The sequence below is a fragment of the Hippocampus bargibanti genome, linkage group LG05 (genome assembly GCF_051943395.1).
Source record: "Hippocampus bargibanti isolate YZ-2025 linkage group LG05, ASM5194339v1, whole genome shotgun sequence".
NCBI lineage: Eukaryota > Metazoa > Chordata > Actinopteri > Syngnathiformes > Syngnathidae > Hippocampus > Hippocampus bargibanti.
The window spans coordinates 32,226,358-32,251,170 of record NC_142738.1 but is presented as its reverse complement, the minus strand read 5'-3'; the positions used below and the strand labels follow the sequence as shown (position 1 = coordinate 32,251,170).

Below are 24,813 nucleotides of genomic sequence, written 5' to 3'. Positions count from 1 at the left end.
GTGACGGAGGAATTCAAGGTGGAAGTGGAATTCCACCAGGGGTCAGCTCTGAGCCCCTTCTTGTTTGCTATGGTGATGGACAGGCTGACAGACGATGTTAGACAAGAATCTCCTCGGACCATGATGTTTGCAGATGACATTGTCATCTGTAGTGAGAACAGGGAACAGGTGGCGGAGAAACTAGAGATGTGGAGGTATGCCTCCACATCTTTCTAGGAAAGGAGAGGAATGAAGATTGGCCGCAGCAAGACGGAATATGTGTGTGAATGAGAGGGATCCAAGTGCTAGAGTGATGCTACAGGAAGAAGATATAAAGAAGGTGGAGGATTTTAAGTACTTGGGGTCAACTGTCCAGAGCGTGGACAGAGTGTGGCAAAGAGTTGAAGAGGTGTGTCGAGGCAGGCTGGAACAGCTGGAGAAAAATGTCCGGTGTGATAGACGAGTTTCAGCTATGATGAAAGGAAAGGTGTATAAAACAGTGGTGGAGACCAGCCATGATGTTTGGACTGGAGACAGTGCCACTGAAGAAAAGACAGGAAGCAGAGCTGTAGATAGCAGAGATGAAGATGTTGGAGTTTTCTTTGGGAGTGACCAGGTTGGATAGGATCAGGAATGAGTACATTAGATAGACAACTCATATAAAAGGCTTTGGTGAGAAATTCAGAGAGGCCAGACTGAGATGGTTTGGACATGTCCAGAGGAGAGAGTGTGACTATATCGGGAGAACGATGCTAAGCCTTGAACTGCCAGGCAGGAGACCGAAAGGAAGGCCTAAGAGGAGATTGATGGATGTTGTCAAAGAGGACATGAAGGTACCTGGTGTGAGACAAGATGATGCACAAAACCGGGTTAGGTGGAGGAAACTGATTGGCTGTGGTGACCCCAGAAGGGAAAAGCGGACAGGAAAAGAAGAAGACCGTAGAGAATACTATTGCAGTTGTCAAGGCGGGAGGTGATGAAGGAATGGATGAGAGTTTGAGGGGCATTGAAAGAAAAGTCAAGGGCGGAGACGAGAAAGGTTTTTGAGGTGGAAGAATGCAGTTTTGGTTATTTGGGTGATGTGTTGGTCAAAAGAGGTTATCAAAGAGGACACTAAGGTTGCGACAGTGAGAGGAGGGCAACAAAGTGCAGTTGTCGATCGTGAGATTAATGTTGGAGGCAATTTAGGTGAAGGACGAGGAACTATTATTAGCAGTTGAGATTTTGTGCTGTTAAGAGTGAGAAAAGATGTTTGCATCCACGATTTGATACTGTATCTGAGAGACAGTTAGACAGGGTGGGGTGGATTGTTTTGATAAACAGTGGACCAACTCTACACCCTTAGCAGGGTCCTCGAGGGTGCATGGGAATTCGCCCAACCAGTCTCCATGTGCTTTGTGGACTTGGAGAAAGCGTTTGACCGTGTCCCTCGTGGAGTTCTGTTGAGGGTGCTTTGGGAGTATGGGGTACAGGAGCGCCTGATACGGGCCGTTTGGTCACTATACGACCGATGTCAGAGTCTGATTCGCATTGCCTACAATAAGTCGTAATCCTTTCCAGTGAGGGTTGGGCGGAGCCTTTTTCGTTGCTGGTGCCTCTCTCTGGAATGACCTACCACAGAACATTCAGCAAGCCACCACGCTGACAACCTGCCTCAAAACTCACTTGTACTCTGACATTTGACTCAGCAGGATTGGGACTTGATCTTAGTTTTACTCCCTGGTGCTTTCTACTCCATTTGTGACGGCTTTATTGCCTGTATATGATAGTTTTCCCTCTAGAGTACTTTGTATGCAGCTTGTCTGCTTGAAAGTGCTCTATCAATACAGTTGAGTTGAGACGTTTGACAGAAAGTCCTGACGTGGAGTCCTGACGTATCAATTGATACGGAAGTACTTCTTTAATCGATTGCAAACATTTATGATTCCCCCTTCAGAACTATTTGAATCATATTCATAACATTGCTTTCAATGTCTAATTCTCTCTGCTATTTTATTATTTATCATTTTACTTATGGTTTTATTGTTATGTGCTGTGTTCTATTGTTTTTATTGTAAAGTGTCCTTGGGTGTTTTGAAAGGCGCTTGAAATAAAATGTATTATTATAACTGGATGACTAACAAGAAAGGATCTTCTCCGAATCTGAAGCCATTGTTTTAATTCTATAGCAAGGCACAAATTAGTTTTTGGGACACTTTAAGTCATTTTTATTGGTGTTTTTCATTTGACAAAAAATATCAGCCTGTGTGTTTTGGGTATTTTAGATGCTATAAAATGTTTTTCTGATGTCAGTTAGGAAACAAAAAAATGGTGTCGGTTGTCCTTTAAGGTGCCGCTTTTGGAGCAAGGGCTTCCTTCTAGCACAGCAACCTCTCATTCCATGGAGATGCAAACCTTGATTGACTGTGGACACTGACACCTGTATTTCAGCAGATTTCAAGTCTAAGCAGATCTGCTTTTTGGTTATTCTCAGTTGAATCTTCATCCTCGTGACCAATTTTCTCTCAGCGGCAGGTGATAGCTTCCGTTTTCTTCCTGATCTTGGATGTGACAAAACAGTGCCATGCACTTTATACTTAAAAACATTTGTTTGCACGGTTGCTCTTGGGACCTGCAGCTGCTTTGAAATGGCTCCAAGTGACATTTCTGACTTGTTCAAGTCAATGATTGGCTTTTTCAGATCCATGCTGAGCTCCTTTGATTGTTCTCATTCTACAGTTTGTGGGAGTTTGCATCCAATGAGCCCTATTTAAATGGCCTCAGAGAAGTCACCAGCTGTAGTCACTCATAATCACTCACAAGAAGTTAAGAGGCCATGCTCATTCCGCTGACACAACTTTCGAAGTCACCAAAAATGCGAATTCGTGTTGCTGTATGTATATTTTTGACCCAGCTGATTTGATCACTTTTTCTGTTAACCCATAATAAAGTCATAAAAGAACCAAACTTCATGAATGTTTTTTTGTGACAAAGAAGTATCTGTTCCAATCACTCTAGAAGATAAAAATCAAAGTAGTAGAAACAACTGGAAACTCAAGAGAGTCATGGCATTATGTTCTTCACAAGTGAATGTAAACCTTTGACCCCAACTGTATGTGAGAGCACAGAGCTGTGAGTCAGACAGGTTTCTCTGCAGCACTGGGGCGACGCCGGGGACTGTCCTGGCTCCATTTCTGATTACCCTCAACACATCGGACTTCAGCTACAGGTCCAACCTGCCACCTTCAGAAGTCTCTGATGACTGCGATTGCCGGCCTGATTACAGAGGGAGATTTTTGGGAGTACAACGGACTGATGAAGGAAAAACACTGCACAGTCCTGGTGGGTACGGTGATCCTTTCACAAAGGTTAATGTACTCCGTGATGGTGTTGGTGAGTGAATCAATGTCCTCCCCATAAATCTCAGTGAAGAGCTCCAACCTGGTTGAATTAAAACAGTCTCTTCAGCCTCTGTGGACCAACTTCTAACCGTGCGGTCACAGCTGGTTACCTGTGTACCAGGGGTTTGTACACAGGCTGAAGATACACCATATTGTGGTCTGCTCTTCCAAGACGGGGGTAGGGGGAGGGTCTGGACACATCCTTAGTATTTGAATAGAACAAGTCCAAGATGTAATTTTCTCTGGTAGCACAGGTTACATACTGTGTGAATGTTGGGAGGGAGGATTGCAGGGAGACATGGTTGAAGTCCCCAGTGATGATGAACAGGGCCTTGGGGAACTGGGTGTGTAGCCTGTTTACAACAGTCATCAGGGCATCAGAGGCTGCACCACCATTTGGCGTTGGGGGAGTGCCGTCACAGCTATGACGTGTGAGAATTCCCGTGGCAGATAATGCTAATGGCTGGCAGCGCAATGTCCCGATTGTAGAGTTTTTCTTTGACTGTGATGTTCCCAGGATTGCAAATTTTGTCGTTCACAAACACAGCAATTCCTCCATCTTTCTGCTTACCCCGATCCCCTCGAATGAAAATAAACAAAACATGATTGGAAAAATAAATAAATAATGGAAATGGAGTTTAAAAGAGGTAGGAGCTGCTTTCGAGGCAGCCGCACAGGGGCCGCCATCAGCAAGACTGAAGTGACCTTCGTTGATTTCTGACTGCCGTTGGGAGGCATCAGTGGAGCCAACATGAACATTAATACATACATAAAATACATAATCCAAAAATAAGGAGGAGGGATGCGCAGGATTTTCTGAAAGGATCTGAGTGGAGGGTTTCATTCACGATGTACGCAGAGGCCTGGAGCTTGCTGCGGGTTTAGCGTGGCGACGTTCAAAGTCGCTTGTGGCTAGCTGTGTGACATGTTAGCAGATGTGCTGTATCGTATGCAGGGGCGAGATGGCCATCCAAAAGGAGTTTTCTATTTTACTGAAAGGAGATGGATTTGGTCTCATAGTGCACGACGACCAAAGTGATGGAATTCCCACTACAGCACTCCTCACTCAACAGACTGCAGACTGGGCGAGGGAGAAAACTTCAGACTTGACATGCAGCGCGACAGTAACACTCTTCATCTGAAAGTATCTACTTTTGGCACTTCTTTACGGAAAGAAAATCATTTCATCAGTCTGAAACATGTCTATAATTTGCAACGTCATGACAATGCCGGAAAGCCAAACTGCTCTCCGATAATATGTAAATAGATTTTGTTGGTAGCGTCCCGTGGGGTCCAGTGACAGGCAAATTTTATGTTGCCCATTGCTCAGTCACATTTCCTTACTTATTCTACTTGACTGTTTCTAGGATGTGTTACCTTGCGGATCATGGTCATGCTGGTCTGCATCTTCCAGGCTTTGATGTGAGGATCAAACACTTCAACCGTGGTCAGTTCACTTTCTGCATTCTCCCCTCCAAGAATATAAATGAGACCATCCAGCTCCACCACCCCAAAGTTCTGTCGAGTCTACACAAATTAGTGTCATGACATTAGTCAGTGCTCATCTGCCATGCTTGAGCTTGTCCAACACATTCATATTTTTTATTGGAATTCAAAAGTGGGAAAAACCAAAATAATTGACCTCGCCAGTTAAACAAAACCATATTTTAGAGAATATGGAAACAACTTTTAAGTTTAAAAGCATAGGAGCATATTTTGAAAAGTGAAAATAGAGAAACACGAGCTTGATAACAAAATGGCTGACACTGTTTTTCTTCTTTTGTGCATGTCACCTTAAAAAGAATTGGTCATGGATACATCTACTACTTGGATGCATTTACTCAAGCAGGAACTGCTACAGAACTGGCGCTGAGCAGTCTGGCAGGTGTTTGTACATCTGTCAACAGATATTGTCACCAGGGCAACACCATAAAGCATAAGCTGTAGTCATGACACTTTACAGGTGAGAAGAAGGCAAAGGGTTGGTTTAGTGTGTCCACTTCAACCTGTGATCCCTGGCGAGTGGTGAAGCTCATAAAAAAACTCAAGCCTCAAAATGTATCCACGGCAACTCGTGGTGTGCAAGTTGTGATTCCATCAGACATGCGATATAAACAAAAAGTGAAATACAAACCGTATGTGGTGATGAAATGGTTAACCAACAAAACCTGATACTTCAGTTGATTCTATAGTTTGAAGTAGTCTTTCGCTTATTTTCTGAACCGTTGGCACCAAAACGAGCAAGAGCATCAGTAGCTAACGGGGCAAAGGGAAGAGCTAGTATTTGACATGTTGGCACAACGTACAAAAAAATCATGATGGTGACATAAGCTAAGTTCGCATGTAAACAACTTAGGTTGTTAACTTAAAGCAGGGTTCCGGAACGTTTTTGACTAATGGATAAAGGCAAAATATTTGAGGTACAGAAAAAAACGCTCGCGCGGCCGCATGTACAGAGCGCGCACGGAGATGGGGCTCGTTGGCGAACGCCTGCTTGCCGGGCCGACACCCATGGGGCTCGGTCGGGCTCAGCCCGAAGAGGAAATGAGTCTGGTTCGCATTGCCGGCAATAAGTCGTAATCGTTTCCGGTGAGGGTTGGGCTCCACCAAGGCTGCACTTTGTCACCGATTCTGTTCATAACCTTTATGGACAGAATTTCTAGGCGCAGCCGAAGCGTTGAAGGTTTCCGTTTTGGTGGCCTCAGTAAGCATCTCTGCTTTTTGCAGACGATGTGGTACTGTTGGGGCCTTCAAGTGCAGCTCTCCAACTCTTGCTTGAGCGTTTCGCAGCCGAATGTGAAGCGGTTGGAATGAGAATCAGCACCTCCAATTCTGAGACAGTCGGAAAAGGGTGGAGTGCCCTCTCCGGGTCGGGGAGGAGATTTTGCCTCAAGTGGAGGAGTAAGTATCTGGGTGTCTTGTTCACGAATGAGGGTGTGAGGGAGCGAGAGGTCGACAGGCGGATCGGTGCGGCGTCTGCCGTGATGCGGACTTTGTACCGATCTGTCGTGGTGAAGAAGGAGCTGAGCCAAAAAGCAAAGCTCTCAATCTACCGGTCGATCTACGTCCCAACTCTCATCTATGGTCACGAGCTATGGGTCGTGTCCGAAAGAACGAGATCCCGGATGCAAGCGGCCGAAATGAGAAATTTCTCCGTCGGGTGTCCGGGCTCTCCCTTAGAGATAAGGTGAGAAGCTCGGTCATCCGGGAGGGGCTCAAAGTCGAGCCGCTTCTCCTCCACATCGAGACGAGCCAGATGAGGTGGCTTGGGCATCTGATTAGGATGCCCCCAGGACGCCTCCCTGGTGATGTGTTCCGGGCATGCCCCTCTGGCACGAGACCCCGGGGACGACCCAGGACACGTTGGAGAGACTATGTCTCCCAGCTGGTCTGGGAACGCCTCGGGATCCGCCAGGACGAGCTAGAAGCAACCACTCGTCTCCATAGCCTGTCTTGGCGATTATCTGGCTGAGGGGGTTCAGTCCTATGCAGAACAGCAGCGGGGAGAGTGCATCACCTTGGTATATGCCACATTTGATGGACACTTGCCATTGGCTTCAAGTGTGGTTTTCCACATCCTCATCGAGTTTGCAACGAAGGCTCTCAGGGTCCTGTTGACCTTATACAACTCCAAGCATCCAGTGATCCATGTGTGTGGCATCGAGTCATATGCTTTCTTGTAATCAATCCAGGCTATCTTATCTGTCAGGTCAGTTGCTGCTTCGCTCAGCATTTCATTCATTGGGGCTGGCTTCAACCTCATCAATCTTAAGTTGTGATAGCAATTGCCATTTGTGGATATTGGAACACTGAGCTACTAGTTGTTTCGTGGTCAATCGTGACTGTGGGTTTCGAAGTAACCATTCAGCCCCCATTCTCCGCACATGACACAGACCTTGTTTGTCCGGGCGACGTCTGAGCCGGCATGTCATTTATTTATTGTCTCTTATCGTAGTATGAGGTAGGCATTAGCGTTAAGGGTCTTGCCCAAGGACCCACACTGGATGATGTTTTGTGCTCATTTTATCTCAGCGGGATTCGAACCCTCGTCTCCCGTACGCCAAACTGCTGCCATGTCAGCTGAGCTATCCAGCCGCTATCTCTCTCTCTCTCTCTCTCTATATCTCTATATATATATATATCTATATATATATATATATATATATATATATATATATGTTATGAATATGATTCAAATACTTCTGAGGCCTCTGGTCTGCCAATGTAGCATCCCAGAAAATGCACAAGATGGCACCCAAGCTCCATTGGAAATGGGCTAAATTGTCTGCTGGGAATTTGTGTCAGTGCGTATGAAATAGTAATCTTGGTGCAACACACGATTCACCATCGCGTTGTTTACGTGTTTTCCTTCTAAATTCGCTATCAACACGAATTTTTTAGATCAAACAAAGTACCCAAAATGCATTGTGTGTCGCTTTCTCGGTGAGGGGCGTTCCTTCCGTGACGTCACAGTAGGTATCGTCACCCACTCAAAAACAAGACTTCTGGAATATTCAGCGCAAGTCTTAAAAGGTAAAATATAGCGATATGCGGTGGAATTTTTGTAAAATACGCTCAGTAGAAGTCATTTGAAGTGATTTTACAAATTATGGACACAACTTGTCTGGATGCGTCGGTTGTGCTTTAAGTGAAAAGACGTTAGAAATTTGTCGACATGGAAGAATTGATCAGCATACCTGTAACATTGAGGGGATGGGACTCCATGTATTGGACTCTGGGTCATACTTCTCACCAGTGTCCAAGACGATGTTGTTCTCGTTTCTCCCACCCACCACAAATAGAAATCCCTCTGAAACACAGAACATTCAAAATGATTCAAACTGCTGTCACCCAAATCTTCCCATTTGTTGCAATTTCGCAAACGACTTTGATCAAAGTTAAGAGCAATCAAAGTTAAGAACAATTTTGGGGGAGCAAAGTAGCCTCTAAAAATACATGTATCATAACTTCCATTTCCCAAAAGCGATTTGAAATTAGGGGATCATCCTTCAAAAAGAAAAATTACAAGCTATGACATTCCTTAGCCATGACCTGCATTGATATTTTTTTTTTCTGAGTAGCTACAGACGGACGAGTGCAAGTGAGAACAATTTCCTGATGCGAAGACAAGATTGTATATTCTATGTGGGAACTTGGTACTCTTGTACTTGGTACACTTGTTGGAAAAAAATAAAATAAACAACTATTTCAGGTCCCACCCACCCAAATGAGTACCACTGGTATCGACTTCTCATTCCCATATGATGAACACCCTCAATTGGGTTGGAGGGGAAACAATGGACTGATTTGTTCTTCTCTGTCGCCCGGTCACATACCAGCAGAGATCACCCCATGACCTATACGGGCGATGCTCATAGGTTGCAGCTCAATCCAGGCTTGTCGATTGGTGTCATAAAGTGGACACATGCAGCGAGACAGAGCTGTGGGCTTCCTGGTCCTGTATGAAAGAAACACATTTGCACTCATCTCGAGGAACTTCTTGTTCCATATGCTCGCTCCTTTTAACATGATGTGTTGAAGCAAAGTGGTGAGGTCGACAGTTTGGTGACACATGGCGCAGTCCAGAATTAAAAGCAAATACGATGAGGCGGCATGAAGCGCTGATTCTGCACACACATTGACTTAGAAGCTGCAGAAGAAAGGTCAGCCTCATCATGTTTTTCAGTCAAGGTTAAAAACATAACGTTTTGTTTTTTAATTATGCGTATGATGTCGCTCTTTAAACACAACAAGTCTGTTTTCTTTTCTTGTTTTTAATCCCTGCTATTAACAGGCTACAACTAGTCACCTTTGTAAAAGCATACATGACCTGGCAGATTAGTGGATCACTACCTCCTACTTCGCCACAAGTGAATGGGGAATATTTTTTCCCAGAAAAAAAAAGAACTTTCAAAGATGGAATGACAACGCTGATTCCTATGTAATTGGAACATTGTGTGAAACATAAATAAACACGCAACAATGATTTTGAAAATCACGTTAACCCCATATTTAATTTCATAGACTACAAATACAAGATCATGACTATCCATGCATGCATCCATTTCCCAGGCCGTTTTATCCTCATTCTTGTCGCAGGGGGTGTTGCAGCCTATCCCGGCCGTCTTCGGGCACCAGGCGGGGGACACCCTGAATTGGTTGCCAGCAAATAGCAGGGCACATAGAGACAAACAACCACGCGTGCTCACACTCACACCTCGGGACAATTTTGAGAGTTCAATGTGCCTGCCATGCATGTTTTTGGAATGGGAAAGGATGGGAATGGGAAATGGGAAAGGATGATTTGCAAGTAATTGTACCAGTACTCTGTGTTTTTATTGATGTTGAACACAATGTCCCACCGTCATTAGAATTGGGCAAGAGACCCTTGACTTGTGTGGTGTTATCGCCAGAGTGAAATGGAGGAAACTGCTGCGCAAGCTACGTCATCCAAAACAAGGCAATAAAACAAAGCTAATGAATCATTTGAACAAGGAGCACCCAAATGATGAATTGAAAACCATGAAAATGCAAGCAGAGTTTGCACATCCCACCCAGATAAACATTAGCGGTTTAGCTGCTAATACAGTAACTATCCAGCAGCCTTCATGTCATCTCTGGATCATGCATATTTGCAAGGAGCTATGCTGTTGGAATTTCTAAATGATGTTGATATGATCATGCCCATCAATTATTTCTAGAGGTGTCCATTTTAGGAGTACCCGGCGTTACTTTATATTGTTTTCTTGTAGTATGTTTAAAATTAATGAAACAAAATATTCTAATGATTTCCAAGTGGCAATTTAAAAGTAACGCGAGGTTGATTTTTATTGTTTTTATACGAGAAACAAAGATCGAGCGCATACATGTTGATCAGATTGACTTTTGTGATCACTCTGGATGTCACGATTGAACCTATTTTCACATCTTACCGCCGATCCTCTCCGCCCACAACGACAATGCACTCAGAGTAACCGCGAGGCTTGAAAGCAGCAAGAAGAGCTTCTCCTTGTAGCTGACTCTCTGCAAGCACCGGCTGGCAGTGGTCTCGAATCAGCTCTCTCATCAGCGGCTCTCCCAAGGCCTCAAGGGATATAAAGACGCATGCACACAAGTTCAAACCTGTCCTGGCAAGAAATATCAGTTCGGCAGGGAGACCTTAAACTACAATGAACCGAACAGACTGGACATGATACAACACAATGCAAAAAAAGATTCAGTTTGAGTACCTGTTCTCTCAGGTAGTTTGCATCCAAGCCTTGCAACCACACCGCAGACATCACTTCCCTCATGTGTACCTGCAATTAAACAAAGACGTTAGTTTAAACATTAAAACGTGAGTACAACATTGCTGCTTTCTTGATATACGCACCACATTAGCTTATAAACAGGCAGCACGACAACAGACTTTTAAGCACGCCCGCTTCACAGGTCATGGGTTCAATTACGGGACCGGGCCTTCCTGTGTGGTGTCTTTATGTTCCCCCAGCGCCTTTGTGGGTTTTGTCTGGGTACTGGGTTTTTTATTTTCAGTAGACTTGGGACGGATGCAGCCCGAGCCATTTACTTTCTGTATTTTGCTGTATTTGAAACTGGTCAAAGTCCTACCTGCAACCTTTAGTTTCGACCACAAAGGGGAATATCACTGTTTTGTTTGTTTTTGATTGCCCTGAGATTGGCTGGCGACTGGTTTTAGGGTGTCGCATGCCTGCTGCCTGAAGACAGCTGAGGTAGGCTCCAGCACTCTCCACAACCCAAGTGAGGAAAAAGTAGTGAGGGCCAATACAATACAATACAGTACAATACAATACAATACAATACAATTGACTTATTGTGTATATAGTGCTTTAATAACAGCTAAAGCTGTAACAAAGCACTTAACATGGACAGGAATGGATGAATGAATTTTGTTTTTGGAACTACCCAAAGAATTACAAAATAAATACAATATAGAATATTGGGGCCTTAAACTGTGCTGAGATTAATTCATCAAAAACAGTAACATTTTTTTTCTGAACAATACAAGTACTCTTCACTTAACTCATTCACTGCCAGACGTGCAAAAATGTGTTCACTCCAGTGCCAGGTTTTTTGTCATTGTCACTCAAATTCGAAGACACACACAATATTGAGTTTGAGGACTAAATAAGCATTCAATGCAGCGTTAATTCCTAGGTTATATGTGTCTGGAGTAATGAGGTGCAAGTGGGGGCGGCTGCACAAAAGGCAAATTCTGTCCCCTCGCGGAAGGGAAAAAAACATTGCCAGACGTCTAACTCGCGCTTTATCGGCACCCCTGCAAGAAAAAACAAAACCCAAACACATTCGGGAATGGCGCTCCATGTCATATTTTCAATTCCCGAATAAATTCGAGGATGGCAGTGAATGAGTTGACTTACTTCAGATAATAAACAATAAATAAAACAAACCATTCAATCCCAGTGCTGTAAGTTAGTACTTTAGAAATAACACTGTTCATCATGACACACGAAAGGTGCTGAAATAAACATCAATCACTTCTAGTAGTCTACATAAAGAGAGCAATGGAACGCCAATAGAACTAAGAGTAGGAACTTTGAATGTAGGAACAATGACAGGTAAAGGTCGAGAGCTGGTTGACATGATGCAGAGAAGGAAGGTAGACATACTGTGTGTCCAGGTGGAAAGGGAGCAAGACTAGATGCTTCGGGTCAAGGTTGAAGTTGTTCTATCATGGTGAAGACAGAAAGAGAGATGGAGTTGGGCTTATCTTAAAAGAGGAGTTTGTTAGGAATGTCTTAAAAGTAAAAAGAGTATCAGACAGAATGATGAGTCTGAAGCTAGAAATTGAAGGCATCAGTGATGTTCAATGTTGTTTGTGGGTATGCCCCACAAGTAGGATGTGAGCTGGCGGAGAAGGAGACATTTTGGTCATACAGAACATGCCGAGAAGTGAGAGGGTTGTAATTGGTGGAGACTTCAATGACAGAAAAGTATGTCAGAGCGGTGCAAGACATGCATCGTGACTGTAAGACAGTTGCGAGGTGTGCTGTCGGTGTGACGGAGGAATTCAAGGTGGAGGTGGGACTCCACCAAGGGTCAGCTCTGAGCCCCTTCTTGTTTGCTATGGTGATGGACAGGCTGACAGACGATGTTAGACAAGAATCTCCTTGGACCTTATGTTTGCAGATGACATTGTGATCTGTAGCGAGAACGGGGAACAGGTGGCGGAGAAACGAGAGATGTGGAGATATGCCCTGGAAAGGAGAGGAATGAGGAACAGTCGCAGCAAGACAGAATATACCAAACTAGGGCGCGGAAAATCCTACTGGACCCTCCGCACCCTGCCCACCACCTTTTCCAGCTACTCCCCTCAGGCAGGCGCTACCGATCCATGCGCACCAAATCCAGCAGACATTTAAACAGCTTCTTCCCCCGTCACCATTAACTCTTTGAACCCTTTCAACAGTAGCCAAAATGGAACTGTATAGTGCCACTTAGCAGTTTTTTTTGACGACGATACTAGTGCAGCGTGTTCTACCGGAAACAAATTCCTACATACTTGGCAATAAAGATGATTCTGATTCTGATATGTGTGCGAATGAGAGGGACCCAAGTACAAGAGTGATGCTACTGGGAGAAGAGAAAAAGAAGGTGGAGGATTTTAAGTACAACTGTCCAGAGCAATGGAGAGTGTGGAAAAGGGTTGAAGAAGCGTGTCCAGGCAGGCTGGAGAAAATTGCCAGGTGTGATGTGTGATAGAAGGGTTTCAGCTAGAATGAAAGGAAAGGTGTATAAAATGGTGGTGAGAGCAGCCATGATGTTTGGACTGGAGACAGTGCCACTGAAGAAAAGACAGGAAGCAGAGCTGGAGGTAGCAGAGCTGAAGATGTTGAGCTTTGCTTTGGGAGTGACCAGGTTGGATAGGATCAGCAATGAGTATATTAGAGGGAAAACTCATATTAGAGGCTTTGGAGAGAAAGTCAGACTGAGATGGTTTGGACATGTCCAGAGGAGAGAGAGCGACTATATCGGGAGAAGGATGCTGAGCCCTTGAACTGCCAGGCAGGAGACCGGGAGGTTCATGGATGTAGTTAAATAGCACATGAAGGTAGCTTGTGTGAGAGAAGAGGATGCACAAAACCGGGTTAGATGGAAGATACTGATTCACTGTGGTGACCCCTGAATTGAAAAGCCCAAAAGAAAAGAAGATGTACCATTTGGGAGTTGGATGGCTTCGGTTCAAAGGAGGAAGATGAACACGGCTTACCGCCATTTTCACCAGTATGTTCTTTTACCAGACCTGTTATACTGTGTTGCTAGCGTGTTGTTACCATGTTGCTACCGTTTCACTGCCGCATCACAGGCACCGTTTGGGAAGAAATTTATAGTATTACTATTCTTGTTAAGTTATATTAATGAAACTGTCTGTGTACCGTCTTTCTTTGTAAATATGTTAACATGTTTAAATGTGGGCACATGCAGCTTATCTATCTACAGGTGCGGCGTGTGTATGTACAAAATCGATTTTCCTCTAAAAATGTAGTGGGCGAGGCTTATAATCAGGTGCGCTCTATAGTCTGGAAATTAGGGTAATTAATTAATCAATCTGAACGATAGCTGGACGAGAGGCCCGAATATTTCCATCGTGTTAATTTTATACAAACACGTGACGGTCGATTGTACGCCATAAACATTTGAATGAGGTTTCGATGGAGATGGCAAATGTGCCTCAATGTTGAAAGCAAGGCCCAAGAAGGCAAATTAAGATGAGCGCGGGCGGAGTGGACAAAGTTGCACAGAAGCCCGACCTCAAACCTGTCAAAACCTTTCCGGATTCACTGGAAAAGAGACGGTGAGCCAGATGCAACATTTGCAAGCACATACCCTGCGAGCGTCCGGATCGTGGGTCAACCATCGCACCACAGCCTCCAGAACATGCTTCTCATTACCGATGTTCAGCTTCTCCTCAGACAGCACCTCGCAGAGTCGCTCGTGAGATAATTCTCTGAACTCCTCTGTGAGCGCCACGTCACGGAAATGCGTGTGCAAGTACTCCGTGGCAGTGTAGTGAACATGGTGCAGGCAGTAATGGAGGGAAAAAAGACGGATGCCGATACAATTCTCCGCCGTGATGCAACTTTCCAGGAACTGGCAACACAGCAACTTGAGCTCGGTCATGAGAAGCAGGTCAGATGCCTGTACCATGTCCTGGATGGTGCCTTCGCTTAAAGTGATCTGTATGGAAAGGTCAGTCAGACAAACAAGTACATAAACAACGGACAAGGTGATGTCGGACAAACCGAAACAAAAGGAACCAAGCCTGAAATCTAAACTGCTTCTGAAAGCATCTCCACTCACTTCACCACTGAAGATAAAGTCCAGAATCTGTTTCATAATGGGCATGGAGACCCCCTGAAGTTCAATCCTGTAGGTCGACCCATCTTCTTTTGGAGGATTGTAGTGCACTTTGGTCCTACATTGAATCATCAACATGAGCAGCCGTTGGCCCTCGACACATTTTCATCGTTACCACGAGTGCTACCGTGAGTGGAATCAAACTAAAAGGTCTCAGCAGTCATGTAGCCTCACCTAATATAAGGGCTGGCAGCAGCCAGGATGTTTTTCTGAACAGGAAGCTCCTCACCGTCCACGACCAGCAGTGCATCATGGAAGCTTTGCTCTTGCCAGAACGTGCAAAGAACTCGGAGGAGGTTCTGGGAATGCTGAGGGTCAAATACTTTTGAACTCGGATCACTCGATGCAGAATCTGGCATATTTGGAGTTGGAGAAGTCTGCTTTGCTTGCGTGCTCTTCAATCCTGAATAGTAATCACAGTTTGTGCATCGCTCTTGTGAGCGTTTCTCTGTGACAAGCAAACAAAGAAAGGTTGTAACCAATCAGAGTAAGGACATTAAATACACAATTGGACAAATCGAGCACACCCTTCAAGATTAAACACAGCCTACATTATCGCTTTCTATGTTTCCATGAGCTCAGTGTCTTGTGCATCTGTCTTGCTGCTATAAGCAGTTCACGTCATCAGCGTTACACTAAAATTGCCTGTGAAGTTATTTCAATGTTTGCCAGAGTGAAAAGAGACACATTTCAATAGTAGCAGAAACACTGTCATTTCAAAGCCAAAGGGTAAGCAGAGCTGCAGTAGCAGTATTAGCATATTTTAGCATGATTGTCATCAATTTGCACAGGGCTGATTTCACCAATACAAGCATATGGTGTGGAAAATATGATCCAATTCTTGATTATTGGGGTAAATTGACAATTGTATATGATGGGCAGGCTATTGGATTAGTCTCACAGTGGAGAAATTTACATTTCACAGCAGCAAAGTGATGAAACACTAGTTATTCACTACTTATGGTCTAGATTTCATTTTTAAAATATCGTTGATTTTAATAAAATGTGTAGCCAAGAAAGACGTTAAATTATAGAAGACAGACACGCTATTAACACCAGTTATTCAGTATTTGTGGTCTCCAATTCAAGGTGGAGGTGGGACTCCACCAGGGGTCAGCTCTGAGCCCCTTCTTGTTTGCTACGGTGATGGACAGCCTGACAGACGATGTTAGACCAGAATCTCCTTGGACCGTGATGTTTGCAGATGACATTGCGATCTGTAGCGAGAACAGGGAACAGGTGGCGGCGAAACTAGAGATGTGGAGATATGCCCTGGAAAGGTGAGGAATGAAGATCAGTCGCAGCAAGACATAATACATGTGTGTGAATGAGAGGGATCCAAGTGCAAGAGTGATGCTACAGGGAGAAGAGATAAAGAAGGTGGACGATTTGAAGTACTTGGGGTCCACTGTCCAGAGCAATGGAGTGTGTGGAAAAGATGTGAAGAAGCGTGTCCAGGCAGGCTGGAGCGGCTGGAGAAAAATGTCAGGTGTGATGTGTGATAGAAGGGTTTCAGCTAGGATGAAAGGAAAAGTGTATAAAACAGTGGTGAGACCAGCCATGATGTTTGGACTGGAGACAGTGCCACTGAAGAAAAGACAAGAAGCAGAGCAGGAGGTAGCAGAGCTGAAGATGTTGAGGTTTTCTTTGGGAGTGACCAGGTTAGATAGGATCAGGAATGAGGATATCAGAGGGACAACTCATTTTAGAGGCTATGGAGAGAAAGTCAGACTGAGATGGTTTGGACCAGATGTCCAGAGGAGAGAGAGCGACTATATCGGCAGAAGGATGCTGAGTCTTGAACTGCCAGGCAGGAGACCGAAGAGGAGGTTTATGGATGTGGTCAAAGAGGACATGAAGGTAGCTGGTGTGAGAGAAGAGGATGCACAAAACCGGGATAGATGGAGGACATTGATTCGCTGTGGAGACCCCTGAAGGGAAAAGCCCAAAGGAAAAGAAGAAGATTTAGTATTTGTGGTCTCGATGTTATTTATTTTTTCAATATCGTTTATTTTAATAAAACGTGTAAACGTATTGCCTGTCTGGAGTTTGCATGCTCTCCCCGGGCGCGTGGGTTTTCTCCGGGTCCTCCGGTTTCCTCCCACATTCCAAAAACATGCATGGCAGGCAGATTGAAGACTCCAAATTGTCCCTAGGTGTGAGTGTGAGAGTGACTGTTGTACGTCTTTGTGTGCCCTGCGATTGGCTGGCAACCAATTCAGGGTGTCCCCCGCCTCGTGCCCGAAGACAGTTGGGATTGGCTCCAGCACCCCCCGCGACCCTAATGAGGAATAAGTGGTATGGAAAATGGATGGATGGATGGCATTGCCAAGAAAAAAGACAAGACATAAAGACGGTGACATCGCCCTAATAAAACAAACAAACAAACAAAAACAACAAATCCGATTTAATAACGACACACCACCACAGGGGGGAGTAAAGATCACACGCTCACATCTGTCCTGTAGGAAACAAACATGACTCACAAAAACCGGTTTCAGAGACAACCATGATTGTGCACCGCAAAGACTGCAACTATACGGAAGATGGCGAGTCAGGAGACCAAGTCAATTGGAAAAACGAATGCCATATTAGCAGCGGGCACTACACAAACTACCCAATCCAGACCCAAATGGCTTGTAGCCCATTTGTTGGTCAACGACTAGGCTAGTAGAAGTTTTTAAGATGTTATTGTATCTTCCCACCAAAAGGGCGCATTTAGTTTGCAATATAGTCCACGCGAACAGGCCAGTGCACGTGTGATTAATATGAATCTACTGGAATAGGCTATTGCTTGATGTACAATTGTCAGAATTGAAAGATGTCATTTATGAACGAATCCAACTTCGAGTGTAAGAGAGATTTGCCGTACCTTAAAATGGATCGACGTGTCAGTCAATCTTTTTAAAGGCTGCCGTGCGTGCGTCTTCCCCAACCGACTACATGTTAGACCTCACACTTCACACCGTTTGGAGGAAAAAAAACAAGACCGTGCTGTGTTGCATTTGCTCTGCCAAGAAAGTTGTAATATTCCAATTTTTTCAAAAACGCAACCAGTGTATATTTGGTTTGATAGTGAAAATATTAATATTATACATCCTTAAGTATAATATTTGTGAAAAATGCTCAATAAGCTAAAACAAATGTTTAAAATAAAATGTTAACAATTCTTGGTGCCGACTCTTCAGTTTCCATGAACGCACCATCTGCGGGGCGGAAATACGTATGGGTAGAGTTCAAATTACATTGTATTTCATTCTAATTTAACACTTTTGGCACTTTTAAACTATTACAATATTCAAATGCTGGTTATACGTTATTTTTGTCAGAAGATAAAACGGTTTGAGAACGCGATAGTATGTTCATATTCCAAATGTAAAAGCAAATGACAAAATTAAGGAAAATGGAACGCAGCCAGTGTAGCGTCACATAAACGTAACAAATACTTCCGGTGTGTGTTCACGCCAATCTCCAAGACCAGCATTTGGCATTCGGGAAAGTAAACAACGGTAATGCAACCCAAATAATCACATTTCCTTCTCGTAAAATAAATTAAAGCGCGGCGTTTGAGTTGAACTGCTTGTATTTTTACCGTTAACGGATGTATTGTGTAGTGCGTTCATTGCTAAACTGTTTTTTTTGTTGTTGTTTTTTTTTCATTTCGTAGACAGACACTTTTGGATGTCTCAGCCGGTTATAAAACGGAATGGCATTCCCAAAAAAAACCAGATGCTCAAACACATACATGTACTCCCCTCAAGAGGACGTACCGGCTCCGTGGATTGAGAGTCTCATTCAGAGTTACGGCAGTGCGGAGAGTGAGCAGAGGAGCGGTGACTGGATGATGTCGATGGCTTTTGTTACCGCTTTGGGTCGGTTGTCAAATTCTCAGGCTCAGCTCACGGAAGGATCCACAACTCTGATATTTCTATCTGATGGTGTTGTGCAGATCCCCACCATTCTCACGCCGACTGCCGTGGAGTTTCTTCAAAGGGATGACATTGACAATTTGAGTAATCTGATCAATTGTACCGTTTACGTCTCTGACCACGAACTGAAGTTCCACATGGTAACGGACCCGACCAGATCCAAGTTCTTCTTGTCAGCTGGGAGGATTATATTAATTTCAATTGGCCCAAGCAAACCACTTACCCCGTGCTACACCACTTTGAGCTCTGTGAAGCAGAAAATCTATGAGACATGGAGTACGATTATGATTCGGGAAACGCAAGACTCTCTAGCCAATCGAAATGACTTTAATCTGTCTGAATTGCTCGGGGAGTGGCAGGATTACAGTTTTCAAAACGTGCTTCAGGATGTACAGGACAGATTGAAAATGTTTAGGTTGGCTACTCTGGGGATTGCCTCACATAATGGCCGCCCAACAGTGACTGAATCAGACATGTTCACTCCCACAAAATGGGACATTGAACGAGAAAAGGACACTGGACTTTTCAGCATTCCGATCAAGTGTCTCCTCATCCCAGAAGGACATGCAATGCATGGACAAAAAGAAAGCCCCGATATATCGACAACCGGTGGGGGCATGGTGTTGAATTTGCAGCATTCGCCGTGTACCCGAACGTCTGTTCATCCTGTGGATTGGCAAACTGCAAAGCTTCCGGGGGCAGCGGGAGAAGTCTGCGGAGAAACCTGCGGAGATAACATCACCCATCTTGACAATATATGTGTAAAGTTGACCAATAAGGACATCAAACCACTAGAGAAACCATGGGAAATGTTTCCTCCGCCCAATAGTTTTTCTTTTTTCGGTGCCTCCCAGGAAGCCATTCCAAGTCAGTCGAAGCAATCCCACCCACAAAACTGTCACCCGAGCATAAGCGGTACCCGCCTTCCCATAACATGCACAGAATCTGACAAATTAGGACACAGCAAAGAGGGCCATCAGTCATTTCTGCCATATCAAAAATCACCATTCTCACTGAGCAATTTTAACACGGGAACACCAAGGAGTCCCATTGCGCCTGAAGAAGAGCAGTCCGTGATTGAGAATGGAGCTATGCAACAAAAAACTGTCGGGAGACAACACAGAAAGGCAAAAAGAAAACGCAATCTTGAGTGTGTGCAAGAAGCACAAACGAGAGTTGCTGAGGAGGAAGATGAGGCCGGGGTGATTGGGAGCCCACTGTCGTGCCTCTTTGACTCCTTTGCGGCTTCTGGCACCGATGAGGGCGGCATTCATGTTGAAACTTTGGCTGCTGGAAACAGAAAAACTCTGACTGTCCACGCTGGTGGAAAGCCGTTCTCATACAGTTACATGGTTTCTGGGCAGAATCTTCACGACTTTAGCAAGTTTCACGTGGCAAAATCTCTGCTGGCGTGGGCCGTCAACTATCTTGTTCCAAACCAGACAATACTGGACTGCCTTGAAGATTGAAACAACACCGCCATTCCTGATTTTCATTGAAAATCTGTTTCTTAAGAAAGTGGAATATTATAAATACCCAGTGACGTGCAGTCAGGGGAGGCTGTGCCTCACCTGTCATCATGGAAATATCAAATGACAAAATAAATTAAACAGTTATATTTATTTAGTGATTTGCACTTTAACGTTCTTTTCCATTTAACTTCACCATTTTGTGTTTCAAAATCGCTGAATTTTCACATTTACCGTTCAAATACGAAGTAGTGACGAGCGGTGAGGCAGCAGCCGGCTGAGCCTCGCCGTGGATTGCGCAATCACTATGCTTACTGTGCTGGCTTGCTCGGCAGTGAGACTGCAATGCTGTCCCTCTGCATATCGCGATTAAAGTGTTCAAACACTTTGTATATGAACTACATTTCTACAGTTTAGCTGATGTATATAATATACAGTCACTGTACATTATAAACACTGTACTACAGTGTTTATTTTATTTTTATCAAAACTGTGTGCATAGGTGAGGCACACAGTTCTCCGCACACTCACATGAAAAGGAAATGATTGCCTACTTTAGCAGAGACCTGACGCATGACTTAAGTTGCGTGTCAAGTGCATGAAAATCACCATCAGAATCAGAAAGCCTTTAATCGTCCCACAATGGGGAAATTTCCGTTGCTCACATGTACCGTTTTCAAATGTTTCTCCGGGCACTCCATTTATTGTCAGTCCCATTGGTGAATTGCAGAAATAAACTTTGAGATTTGAGAACATGTTGCAATAGCTCTTTCTTCAAGATGCAATTGCAGACCACTGAGCGCTGTATCCATACCGTGATGTGGGTGACCTTTTATTGTATTTTTTTCTTTTTTTTGGTGGTGAAATTTAAACTATTGGGATGCTTAGGATGCAGTTGTCAATGAAATCACGAGTCTGGCAAAAGCAATGTGATGCATTTAATCTAAATTAGTCAAGTGAAACAAATATAAATTTTGAATGATGGTTCAACAGAGTGATTTTTAAAAAACAAACTCATGAAACAGGCCTGGACAAAAACAATGCTACCCTTACCCTAATACTGTATTTGATGTACACTGCACGTCCTTTTGAGTTCAATCACACGCCTCTCAATAGTCAAGGGAGAGCTAAAAAAAGTGAAGTTCTGCATTGGTGATGACCCAATACCAACGGTGTCTAAGACTGGAAGATCAGTCAAGATGCACCCCCCTCCTATCAACTGGACAGAAATGGACGCGGACACGTGGGACACGTCCAGCTAGGAAGAGGAGGCTTTGGCCTTACAAACAAACCATCTTGGCGTAAGGCCTCAACATCGGAAAAAAGGAAAATGGTAATGGCAGAGGTGCGCGGCCAAGAGGAAGCTGAAAGAACTGCACAGGCTGTCTCTCTTGCCAAGCAGGGACAATGGATGAGGTGGGAAGGCCTGGTGAAACGAAAGCTGAAGCTGAAGGGATCTCTGGGAAATGAGGCAAGCAACATCAGCTTCATCATCAGAGCTATCAATGATGTGCTCCCATCTCCAAAAAATCTCCACCAATGGTATGGCGAAGATCCAATCTGTGACCTCTGTCCAACTCCAGGAACTCTCAAACACATCCTGACCGGTTGTAAGACCAGCCTCACACAAGGCCGCAACACCTGGAGGCACAACCAGGTCCTGAAGAGTTTGGCAGTTGTCCTTGAGAGCAAGAGGAATACCATCAACTCCTTGCCCATGAGAGCCACCACTTCCAGCACAGCACCATTGATCCATTCATCCGAGAGGAAGAGGAAAAGCCCAACCGTCCTCCTGCAAAACTAGAGGTTGGACAGCTATCCAGGGCCCGCGATTGGGAGATGCGGGTTGACATTGGCCAGCAAGTGGTTTTCCCAGCGGAGATTGCAGCCACCACCCTAAAACCAGACTTGGTGCTCTGGTCCCCTTCACTCAAGGCTGTCTACATCGCAGAACTCTCAGTCGCGTGGGAAAACTCAGTTGAAGAGGCCTATGAGCGCAAGAAGCTGCGCGATGCAGAACTCGCAGTGGATGTGCAACAGCGAGGATGGAAAGCCAAGGTCTATCCAATTGAAGTTGGATGCAGAGGGTTTGTGGCTTCCTCCACCATCAAACTGCTAAAAGACCTGGGTGTTAAGAAACTTAGATTGTATCCTCATTTTGTGTAATGCTGTAATACTGAGCTGATCTGGCAACCCAGCCACTACGCGACATCACGTGACTTGACAGCGATCAAAGCCAGTGTTTTTGTACGTTTTGACTTCTCAGCGGCTGCTCTCTGTGCTCTGGCAAATAAATATCCTACTTGTATGATCTAAACAAGAGGACCATCTCGACTCCTTATTCTTCCAAATGCATCGCGAAAGCGCTGAAGATCTCAACACTGGGCATCCATGGACAGGTTCTGCGGCACGCAGTTAGATCACTCTCCGAAGCAGCAGAAAGAAGCAGCCACTGGATCTGGATGAAGAGGAAGGACCCTTGATGGGCTCATAGGTCAGCAACCTAAGACACCCCCACACCAGCTTCTCAACTTCTGATTGGGCATGGGACACAAGCGCGGGCGTGATCAACCTGTCGCTGGCCACCATCGATGAGGGTGTCTAGTGATGAAAGGCCGAAACACCCAATGATTCTTTGGAGCACTACTGATGATGTGTCCCAAATTCACAACTTCCCATCCATCCCTGAGGCACAGCTCCCACACCACTCTCAATAACAAGGCTAAATCTCATGTGCAGACCATCCATTGGCACAAACGGACAGAATAACATCATGTCCAGCGTTTCATGATTCATAAACACATGACACGCTGTACATGTACATGTATATAAACTAAATTATGTATCTACACCTCGTCGCAGGTATTTTGGCCCACTCATCAAAGGCAAACTCTTGCAGTTGTGTCAGATTTCACGGGTCCTTTAGCTCAATGGATCCACTTATACCACAGTTGTCAAATTCACAGCCTTGGCGCCAGATCATTTTATGTGTATCATTTTAAATTCAGCAATGTCCACTATGTTTGCTAAAATCTCAATCAACATTTCAAATGGTCATGTAATCCACAATAACAGTCATGATTATCCTAATTTTAAAACTAGCGATTCATCAATTTGCTGTGCTCTGTGTATGTAATAGGAGGAGGTAATTTTCAAATTGATATATTTTCCCAAAATGTATAACGGCCCTCTAAGGCAAACGCTAGCTAAAATGTGTCCCACAACAAAAATGAGTTTGGCACTGTCTTTGACCACTGTTGAATAGAATTGAGATCCGGGTTAATAGAAGGCTACTTAGAAAAGTCCATTGTTGGTCCTGTCTTTGACCACTGTTCAATAAAATTGAGATCAGGGCTAATAGAAGGCTACTTCGAAAAGTCCGTTGTTTGATGTTTTATCTGTTCACTTCACATGACCTGCGGCCAAGCTTTCTTCCACCGGAAGGCACATTTCTCTCCACACCACGATAGCAGAGTCATGGTCATTCTTGACCACACCCTGGCCACACCGACCCTAAGGGACGACATGCGACCTTTGTCATCTTTCTACAATTCTCACCTGGATGTATTGTCGTGGACTACTTATTAATTATACAAATTATTAATACAGAAGTGATCTCATTGTAAATATCCACCCATCTTAATTAAACTGAAACAGTCATGACTTCAACACTGACAAGCACATCACATGCCTGGATCAGACCATTTATAATACTATCTACGGTCATGGTTTCAACCATAAAATGCACATTTACAGCACACATTATCGCAGATGGAAGAAACCGAGACAAAAATCCATGTTTTGAATGGTGGAAAAAAATGTTTGTGTCATTGTGATTTTTGGATATGATTTGAAAGAAGCAGCCATTGATGGCAGGCTGCAAAATGGCATCAACATACTGTAAGTGATAATGAAGAATTATTTTGCCTTTTATTGGCACTTAATTGTGCTTGATTGTGATGGTCATTGTACTGGATAGCTGTGGATTTTTGTTCATGAAACTGACTGGCGGCCCCAGTGGTTAGCACGTCACCCACACAGTGCAGAGGACATAGTTTAGTGCAAGATGCGCAACGTGAGGGTTCCATCATTCTGCATGACGCGTCTGGTGTTCTTGCTGATTAGTTTTGTTTCCCATACTACAGTGAATCGTTGTCTGCTGAGACACAAACAGAAATAACTGAGTTTATAGGTTTAGTCGTGAAATCTGCCAACCGCCAATATAAGCAGGAGACAGCTGTGAGCACTTGTAAAGTTGTGATAATACTCTTCTCTTATGCTGTATAAACAGGAAAATCCTTATATCCATGAGGGGGAAAATACTTTTGTCCTTGTAAGGCAATTAAGCCATAAAAGCCTGACTTTAGTCCATCAATGAATATTAAAAGAACACCACAATCCATATTAATAGAGCCCCCCCCCCCCCGCCCTTCTATTGATATCAATAGAGCTAATCAGTGTAGCCTCAGGGAATAGTCATCTGCTCCCCCGAACCTGAGAGCAGGGACCTATCATAGCAGAGTCTGGACAGTATCAATATATATATATAGGGCCAAAGCTACCAGCAAATTTCAGTTCGCTAACGAAGCCTCTTAAATAAGAAGCATCCGACACCTTCAAAGATGTACAGATGAAGAAACCGTCTTGTTGTTGTACCCA

The 24,813-nt window shown here is 44.3% G+C and overlaps 2 protein-coding genes across 5 annotated transcripts in view; one reads left to right on the top strand and one right to left on the bottom strand.

Annotated features, from left to right (window-relative positions):
- The window catches only part of gan (gigaxonin), a 30,036-nt gene extending 12,288 nt beyond the window's left edge, over positions 1–17,748 (bottom strand). Inside the window, exons 1-9 of one of the 3 annotated variants that reach the window (XM_088995780.1) lie at positions 17,629–17,748; positions 14,931–15,204; positions 14,700–14,814; positions 14,226–14,576; positions 10,589–10,657; positions 10,292–10,443; positions 8,696–8,817; positions 8,057–8,169; positions 4,737–4,886 (exon numbers count right to left, since the gene is read on the bottom strand). In XM_088995780.1, coding sequence (XP_088851906.1) covers positions 4,737–4,886; positions 8,057–8,169; positions 8,696–8,817; positions 10,292–10,443; positions 10,589–10,657; positions 14,226–14,576; positions 14,700–14,814; positions 14,931–15,115 — 1,257 coding nt within the window. In that variant the 5' untranslated portion in view covers positions 15,116–15,204; positions 17,629–17,748. The remainder of the gene's footprint in view (positions 1–4,736; positions 4,887–8,056; positions 8,170–8,695; positions 8,818–10,291; positions 10,444–10,588; positions 10,658–14,225; positions 14,577–14,699; positions 14,815–14,930; positions 15,205–17,628) is intronic. The other 2 variants (XM_088995781.1, XM_088995782.1) reach the window with 2 other exon arrangements.
- Positions 17,749–18,196: 448 nt separating this feature from the next.
- On the top strand, positions 18,197–24,544 carry acd (ACD shelterin complex subunit and telomerase recruitment factor). Of its 2 annotated transcripts, none has more exons than XM_088995775.1 (2): positions 18,197–18,265; positions 18,424–24,544. In XM_088995775.1, exon 2 carries the CDS (start codon positions 18,463–18,465, stop codon positions 20,152–20,154), a length of 1,692 nt encoding a protein of 563 aa, XP_088851901.1. In that variant the 5' UTR covers positions 18,197–18,265; positions 18,424–18,462; the 3' UTR covers positions 20,155–24,544. The 2 variants fall into 2 exon arrangements, with proteins under 2 accessions (XP_088851901.1, XP_088851902.1); XM_088995776.1 differs by having other exon boundaries at positions 18,218–18,265; positions 18,428–24,544.
- Positions 24,545–24,813: the final 269 nt, after the last annotated feature.